General features: G+C 43.3%; 1 protein-coding gene across 1 annotated transcript; it reads left to right on the top strand.

Moving 5' to 3' along the window:
* The first annotated feature begins 151 nt into the window (after positions 1-151).
* On the top strand, positions 152-8,149 carry NDUFAF1 (NADH:ubiquinone oxidoreductase complex assembly factor 1). The gene is made up of 5 exons (XM_063159046.1): positions 152-251; positions 1,447-2,064; positions 4,031-4,216; positions 5,993-6,067; positions 7,726-8,149. Exons 2-5 carry the CDS (start codon positions 1,561-1,563, stop codon positions 7,864-7,866), a joined length of 906 nt encoding a protein of 301 aa, XP_063015116.1. The 5' UTR covers positions 152-251; positions 1,447-1,560; the 3' UTR covers positions 7,867-8,149.
* Positions 8,150-8,594: the final 445 nt, after the last annotated feature.

The raw sequence follows: 8,594 nt of genomic DNA, 5'->3' as shown, positions 1-8,594 counted from the left end.
GCGCGGCGCGCGGGGCGGGGCGAGGGCGGGGCCGCCGCTGCCGCTGTGCCCTCACGGAACCGCGCGCTGTCCCCGCGGCCGCTCCGCCGGCGCCCGGAGACCCGCGGAGATCCCGCGTCGCGCCTCGGCCGCCGCTGTGGGCGGGACGTCGGTTGCCGCCGTCGGTGGCGGCGGAACCGGAGCGGCGCAACCGGAGCGGCGCGGTGCTCGTTCCTTGGCCGGCCCGGGCGCGGCAGACCCGGCGGCGGGAGGTGAGGCGGAGTGGGTGCCGGGCTCTGTCGGTCGCGGAGAGCCGAGGGGGTTCGGCCGCCGCCGCCCTGGCCTGGCCTCGCCCCTGCCCGCCGGGCTCAGGCGTGCGGGCGGGATCCGGGGCCGAGGCGGCCCGGGCTGGCGCTACCGCGGCGGGCAAGGCTGCGAAAGCCGTTCCGGGGGACAGAAGCCGGGCTGAAGCAGAATGCATTCACATTCTCCGCTCTCTTGTGGTACTCGGGTGAAGCAATGAGGAGACGGGGTCTCTTGATCGAGAACTTGCTCCGATCGTGAAGTACACGATAGAGCATAATGCGGGTTTCTTCAGTGTAGCTTTAGACATAACTTAATTAGAGTGTGAGAATAACAGTAGTGAATTTTACAGTGAGTAAAGGAAGGTGAGTGACATATAGAGGACATGAGTGGGGTGTCTGACTCCATTCTTAAAAGCTCACAGAAGTTGAATGCATGTGACATAGTTTTTGGTTTTGTTTTGTGGCATGAAAAATAAAAACGAAAAAAAAAACCGTTTAATTTCACAAGTAAGAGAAAATTGCCTCTGTACAGAGCATTGAGCAGAATTTTCCTGAAGTCTTATTAAAAAAAAAAACCATATTAAATTGTAGTCTTTCATGTTAAACTTTTCAGTCTTTGTAAATGTCTCTGTAATCCTAACATAGGTTGAGAATGACTTGGAAGAAGATTGTGGGACTTAGTATGTGAAAAGTCTTGTCATCTGTGTCAGATGAAATTGTGATTTTTGTCTGTGTGGCAGCAGTATCTGCCTGCTGTGAGTTTGTGATTTTCATGCAGGAATAAAAACTTTTTAGTTATATAGGTGTCATCCTTTAGAAACCTTCATGAGTTGTTTTTGCTGGTGTTATCCATCACACCTAAACTTACTGTTAGAAGGGATGAGGAGAAACTGATTTTCTTTTCTGTTTTCAGTTTTATTTGAAGTAGTTTACTTGAGTTTTTTTTATTTGCATGGGGATTTTACACCATGGGGAGAGGGGAAAGAATAGAGTGGAAGTCAATAAATAAACTCAAACTCTGAGGAACTGTCGTTCCTGATGGTTTTTTTCATTCTGTTTTCCAATGACTTGGATTTCTAGCTAGTATTGATTATAAAAGTTAAATCATTTCACAAGCATCCCATATGTAATTTTTTATAACTTTTTCTCTTTTTCATTAAAGGGCAAGATCAACTACGTAACTACAGTGAGATAGCTCTGAATACTAGTTCTGTTGTTCAATTAACTTTCAATCCATTAATTGCCTTACTGGTCGTGGATTCTTCAAGTTACCAGCATGGCTCTGGCTGTGATGCTGCTGGATGGTGCTTCCTTCCACAGTGCATGCTGCAGGCACAAAGTTTTGCTCTCCTCACTTGGACCTCTCCTCAGCCATTCAAAATTGTACAGCAGCTACAGGAGGCCCGGGGCAGAGCCTGAGAAAAAACTGTCTTGGCAAAATGCTGATTTCAGCTTGAAGAAGAGCATTGATCACCTGAAGACTCACCTAAGCTTGCTGAAGAAGGAAACCCAAGATTACTTAAAAGGACCTGGAGGCAATCCATTAAGTCAGCACTTGTTGGAGCAAACGAGGGTGTTGTGGCAGTTTAGGAGCCAAGAAGATTTAAATAAATGGGTTCTTTCCTCTGATGTGGAGATCGGAGGGAAAAGTAAAGTTTACATCAAATTGGGTGGGAACAACCAGGCTGCTCTGCTGTATGGAACCCTCAGTACAGAAGTGCCTCGAGATGGGGAGACCAAGTACAGTGGGTATTGCAGCATGAGATCCAGACCAGAGGTGGTGAGTACAGCTCCCTGCTTGCACAGCTTCTGGTGCTGGCTCTGAGGGTGTTTGTGCTGTCCCAGTGACAGCTTCTGGTGCTTGCACAGCTTCTGGTGCTGGGTCTGAGGGTGTTTGTGCTGTCCCAGTGACAGCTTCTGGTGCTTGCACAGCTTCTGGTGCTGGGTCTGAGGTGTTTGTGCTGTCCCAGTGACAGCTTCTGGTGCTTGCACAGCTTCTGGTGCTGGGTCTGAGGGTGTTTGTGCTATCCCAGTGACAGCAAGTGGCCTGCTCTTTACTGCTGATCCCTTTCAGGAGCACTGCATTTTCTCTCAGACATGTCATTGCTGCTGTGCTGCTTTCAACTGGAGGGAACTTCAATTTTTTCTTGGATTATGTACAACAGACAGACCTGTTTGCAGCATCCTTACAAATGAAGGGTCTGGAATGAGACTTTATGTCCAAAGTTGGTATGACAACAAAATAGACATCTTTCTAAATTTGAAGTTGATTGAATGTGTCATAAGTAAGAATTTTCTGAGCTTTAACTTGGTCTATTCATCAGACTTTTTTAGGGTGAATGAATAATTTTCTCACAAGAACAGAAAACAGTGCTTTGAAATGTACTTTTTAAAGGTCTGCCTCCTACTGTACATCAGAAAAAAAGCAAGACACAAATCTTTGATAGCTTAGAATTGAGCAAAATAGAACCAGAAATGGGTGTGCTTATTACAGACATTGCTTGTTTCATCCCTTATTTCTAAGCACCTTTAAAAGCAAAGGAACATTTTCACACACTGGATAAAACCCTTAAATATTTAATGTGTTCTCTTGCTTGTGTCTTGGCACAAGTGCTTAGGTAAAATAATTTCTGGGCCAGAATCTTGGCGAGCAGAGAATATGAGTAAGCAAAACCATTTTATTCACTGCTCATATGGCTCTCATGGTAAATTGATTAAAGTGATTAAAATGGTGGCATTAGATCAGGTGACTGGAACAAGTGGAGTCTTATCTGAGTTAAACTCTCAGGACTGCTACTGACTTGTGCAAATGTGACTCAAACTTTCACCTCCTCATTCTGAAGTAGTGGAGTGTATCAATCCATCCTTATTTAAGTAGAAAGGCTCAAAACTGTTAAAACCATAAAATGAAGTAGCTACAGGCCTTATATTTATATTTTCATCATCTACTTATTCTGTTACCTACCAGATGAGTTGGTAGAACAATAGCTGATAGGTAATCATAGCAGTGCTGTAAAATAAAGGGGAAACATGTGAATTTTTGGTGCTAATTTTGACTTCTTGGCAAGTCTGCCCAAGAATAACCCTGCCCCCTCCCCCTCGTTGCTCCAGGTGACTTCAGTGTAGCTCTCTGAGGACTCTTGGATATGCCATCATGCAAATGACAACATCAGGATTTTTCAGATCTTTGGAAAAAATTCAATAAAGAATTAGACATGCTTGCAATCTTATTATTTTACACAGTTAATGAAAAAAAAAAAAAGTTGGAAAACATTAAATGCTCCCTGTTTTCATTAGTCTTCTGTTGGGAAGTTATCAAGGAAGATAAATTATTTCACTGCTTCAATTTCCTGCTGTCACTTCTGAATGATCTAGAACTGAGCACAGAATATGAAACTTAGTGAGCTACATAAGTGCTGATCTATCACTGCAGCATTTGTGTAATTGCCTGGTAGGGAATTCAGTCCTAGCAAGGAGGTCTGATTTCTGATAATTACGAGATTGTGGCTTATAATGAGAGTCCTCAGGCAGCAATATTGTGATTTGTGGTGTCTGATAGAGGGCTGAAGGAAATTCAGTGAGCTCAGCAGCCAGGGTGATGACAGAGTAGCTCTGTTCACTGTGTTACAGTAAATGCTATCTGACATAATAACAAGGGCAGTGATCAAAGCAACAATGCTCTGGTCCTCGTGATTAAAATGTCCCTCTATTAAGGAGAAATAATTCTGTTTATCAACAATTTGTAGGGATCTTTTAACAGGAAGAAGTATTATGACTGGTCAAACTTCAACAGTCTGTATTTACGTGTCCGTGGTGATGGCAGGCCTTGGATGGTGAACATTTATACAGACCCCTACTTCTCTCATCAAAAGGATGATCTCTACAGCTACTTCATGTTCACCAGAGGAGGCCCATACTGGGAGGAGATAACGGTGAGCCAAGCAATCTTTCAAACTGATGAGACCATCTTGAGGTCCTGGCCAAAGCACAGGAAGGGGAAATCTCTCCACATTCACAGTTTATATTCCTGGGGAAATCTCTCCATATTCACAGTTTATATTCCTGTGCACTCCACATTTTCATTATACAATAGACATGAGCCTTTGGCTTGGGAGTTCCCAAAACTGGACTCGGGGAGGGCACACTGTGCAATTGTGTTAAAGAATTGATCCACCAGGTATTTCTCTGAATGCCTACTGTTGCCATAACAGGATAGATACAGCAATTGAAACTTAGCAGGTGTTGCCTGGAATATTCTCTGTGGTAACCATTTTATCTATAATGCAAATGGGTATGGGCTGTTGTAGGATTTGTTCCATGCAACAGGATTTGCTTAACTTGCAGCTTCTCTGGAGTCAGTCAGACTCAAGAGTTGGGGTTTGTCATTTGTGACCTTTAACTCTGTGACACAAAATAATATTTTTAAGTGTGAGTTGTGGCTCTTTTCTGGTGAAACTTGGGGACTTCTTCTAATTCTCTGATGACAGCTATAGGGAGGTTTGCACATCCCTATGAATTGGTGTTAGTGCTCCATGATGCCATTGTCCAGTCCTGTGGGGACAGCCTGCTGTTCCGCAGACGAGGAGCCAGGAGGATGAAAGTTGGAGTGTCATTGCTGGCTTGGATGTTTTCCTCTCACCAGCTGTTGTGGTGTGCTGTAATGTCCCATTTTGGCCTTCCAGGTCATTCCCCCAGGTGTGCCTATACCTCTCTCCCTTCCCCTTGCCCCCATGCTGAGTGAGTCCTGTCAATCAGGCTGAACATTCCAGCAAGGCGTCGTGTGGTTGGTCAAGTTCAAAGGATGCCCCTATGCCCAGGGGTCATTGGCCTGTCTGGGTGTCATCTTCCCCTGAGACCCTGCCCCTCTCACCGGGTTGGTGCTCACCTGTACCTCCCCTCCCCCTGTCCCTGAGCTTAAAAAGGTGATCAGACCATGCGACCCTGATTCTGTTGGAGCAGTTGCTCACGTTCAGACCTCTGTAACCATGGAATAAACCTCTGGATTTAAACCCTCCAGCAGAATCCTCTCCTTTTTCTCTTCACCATCGCCTGAAGCTATTCCTCCTGAGGTAAACGGGGTTCCTAACAAGCCTGGACTTGTTCAGTGCCCAGCTGCAACCACCAGCAAGCCAAGGTATCTCTGGGGTGACACACCGCAGTTGCTGCCTTTGGCCCAGCAGCGAGGGTCAGACTGGCCCAGGCACAATCTAACTGATAATATTGGGAGCATTTTTCCTCTCACCAGCCACCAGCCAGCCCTGCTTTCTTGCTCCTGTTACTTTCAAAGAAATTTTTACTTTACCCTGAAGTGCTTTGCTAGAGCTACCAATGTCAGAATATGAAGTTTGCACTGTGAAATCCCACAGCCTGGATACAGATGAGTTGTCAGTATGAACCCATGGTAGACTTTGCAGTAATTTCTGGTTGATATTTCCACGTTACTGGAAGGAGATATTCTCTCTGCAAGCAGCCACTCACTGTGTCCTGACAGGGCAGTGCTCCTGTGCCATGGCTGCAGCCAGCACAGCACAGGCTGGGCCTGGAGCTGGCTGCCAGTGGCCACTTGAAAGGGTTAATGTGGCCCATCTCTTGTGCCAGTTTTATGTACCCAACTAATGCTAGTACCATGTTATTTTCTTTTCCCTAAGTTTCTATTTTATACACTGGTGACACTAAAGTCTGATTTTGCTTTGTTTTGTTTATGTCAGATTCCATTCTCCAAATTCTTTCTCTCCAGTCGGGGAAGAGTCCAGGATAACCAGCATCCTGTCTGGTCAGACAAGGCAAGTTTTCTGTAGGCTTTATTTAAAATTTCATTTGAAAAGGCAGTATAAGGAGCACACAACTGCTCTGTAAGAAATTGAGAATTTCCTTCAAGATGACCTGATATAGATAACTTAAAAATTCTCTAATGTTTGTGAATTTGCAATTGAAGGGCTTCTTCATGTTATAAGGTACTTATTCTCATGTGTGGTAAATGAAAACATATATGGTCTATTTAAAAATATTTACTGGGAGTTAAAGGGACAAATCAGTACTTGATCTAAGTATGCTCCACTGAAGTTTTGTTGATGATTATTTTATGTATGTAGTATTTTATTTTATGTATGTATTTATTTTATGACAGTAAAAATTATGCACTTGCAGTGTAATTTTGCAAACATATTTTAAAGAAACCCAAAAATCAGGGAAGCAGTGTGAAGGTAGTTTAAGAAATCTTAATAAAATGTCTTGGTCACACTCTTGGTCACACACTGAGTATTTGGAGTTGGAAGGGACCCATAGAGACCATCAAGTCCAACTCTTAAATGAATGGCCCTCATGGTACTAATGTATGTTTTCCTAGGAACCTGGAAAGGCAGAAAATAATTGTTAAATAGGAATAAAAAAGGCAAGAAACAGTCAATGTATCTAGGGCTTGCAAAGGAACAGATTCTTTAGAGCAGAGTTTAGGTGACTCCTGTAGATTATCTGTAACAATGTGATTTGGAAAAAATGAGCTTTAAAAACTCTCTGGACTCCAAAAGCCAAGGGGCTACTTGTAGAGCTGGCTGCTGGGGAAGGAATAGCATGGAAAGCATCAGAATGATCTAGAGGAGTGTCAGTGCACTTACCTTGCTTTGTTCTGTGTTTTATTTAGCATATATTTGCAATGTAGATTTAGATTGAGTCCACATTTATTCATCTGACACATCCTAGACATTATTTTCCCAAACTTACAGCAGTTCTGAAGATCATGGGCACTGCTCAGACCTGCACTTTCAGCAGGGCTTTGGGGCAGCTGAGTTTATGAGGTGCCTGCACTGGTGACTGGACTGAGCTGGTAATGCTGGAGGTGTTTTGTAACTGAGGGAGCATTTGGGCAAGCCTCAGGCTAATAGAAAGCAGACACAAGCCACACAGATTTGTTTGTATATTTAAGAACATTATTCTAATTGGGAAACAGTGGCTAAGAACCTTGTCTTACTATTAAACTCAGTAATTAAGTTTCCTACCAGCTTAAATTCTAAAATGTCTGGTTTGGTGTTTTCACAGAGTAGATGGTGTATCACTGTCTAGAATGATCCCTTCCATCCTTAATTACATCTTTGTTTCTCCTATTAATGAAAAAATTGTGATTTTATGAAAATGTGTTTAGAAACTCAATTGTGATGAAAAGCATGAAGGATAAAAGTAAGTGTTGCTTTAGGCTCAGGCCATTTTAAATCAAGGGTTTATCTACACAGTGGTAGAAAGGCACATGTGGAGTCATTTCCCACTGGGGTCTGTGTTGAAAATGGGGTAGGGAAGTGTTCAAGCCTTAAAATGCTGCTGCGTTTTTAACAATACCAGTTTAAAGAAGATCACTGTGATCAGCATGTAAAATAGAAAACTGGGAAATACACCTGAGTTTGATTGTAATATTATAAATACTCTTCTACCCTCTGTGTCTTTTAACTAGGTTAGAACCCTTGGATTCACCATTGGAGATAAAGTAGATGGTCCATTCCAGCTGGAGATCGATTTTATTGGTCTGTTGAACGACAGAGCTCATAAAGAAAAGTTTGCCTATGAAGCATATGACAAGAACACTCCAGTCTAAGCTGGGCTGGTGTACTTTGGAACATTCTTCAGATATTTGGTTTATTTTTATAAAATACTTATTAACATGTGGCTTTTAACAACTTGAGGGGCCTATTAAAGAGATAAGTGCATGAAGTGTGGCACCACTGGCATCTTTAAACTCCCAGCTACAGAATCATGAAGAGATTGTGCATAGATGGATGGACTGCAACGTAGCCTGAGAGCAGTTGTGATGTTCTTACAAAGTAGTGACTCTTCTTGGCTTCTATCCTGACTTTCACTGAAATAAAAGTATTTCACAAGTCTGTTGTTCTTGTCTTGTCCAACACTTTCATTTTCTACATTGTGGTTTCTTGACAGGTGTAAAACACTTGCATTTGCTAGTTTTAAACTGAAAAAGGTATGAGAATTAATACTCTGAGGACTGGTGTGACTCAGCTTCTGAAATTTACAAAGAGCAGCACCAGAAGTGGAAAAGGCAGAAGTATTTCAACCTTTAGCTTTGGCTCCTCTAGATAGCTAAAAAAAGAAAAAGCTGCTGCTGCCAAGATGGAAACAAGAGCTATGCAGCAGGCTTGACTTTTCCTTCAGAGCTGTTGAAGATAATCCTACAATGATACAGAGCCAAGGATGTTGGAAAGAAGCAATGCTCCAAAGGGGTGGGAGGAAAGCTGCAGCTCTGTCTGCTCCCTGAGGGGGCAGAGCTTGGCTAACTTGGCATCATTACAGGGCAGAGCAGATCCCACT

This window comes from Melospiza melodia, chromosome 6, assembly GCF_035770615.1.
Source record: "Melospiza melodia melodia isolate bMelMel2 chromosome 6, bMelMel2.pri, whole genome shotgun sequence".
NCBI lineage: Eukaryota > Metazoa > Chordata > Aves > Passeriformes > Passerellidae > Melospiza > Melospiza melodia.
The sequence above is the reverse complement of the archived record's forward strand: the minus strand, read 5'-3'. Positions and strand labels throughout refer to the sequence as shown.

Bases quoted from the DNA above. Each gene is read 5' to 3' on its own strand.
- NDUFAF1 (XM_063159046.1), top strand. From the start codon at position 1,561: ATGGCTCTGGCTGTGATGCTGCTGGATGGTGCTTCCTTCCACAGTGCA. The intron at 4,217-5,992 runs GTGAGCCAAGCA...TGTTTATGTCAG, and splicing joins CATACTGGGAGGAGATAACG to ATTCCATTCTCCAAATTCTT. The intron at 6,068-7,725 runs GCAAGTTTTCTG...TCTTTTAACTAG, and splicing joins ATCCTGTCTGGTCAGACAAG to GTTAGAACCCTTGGATTCAC.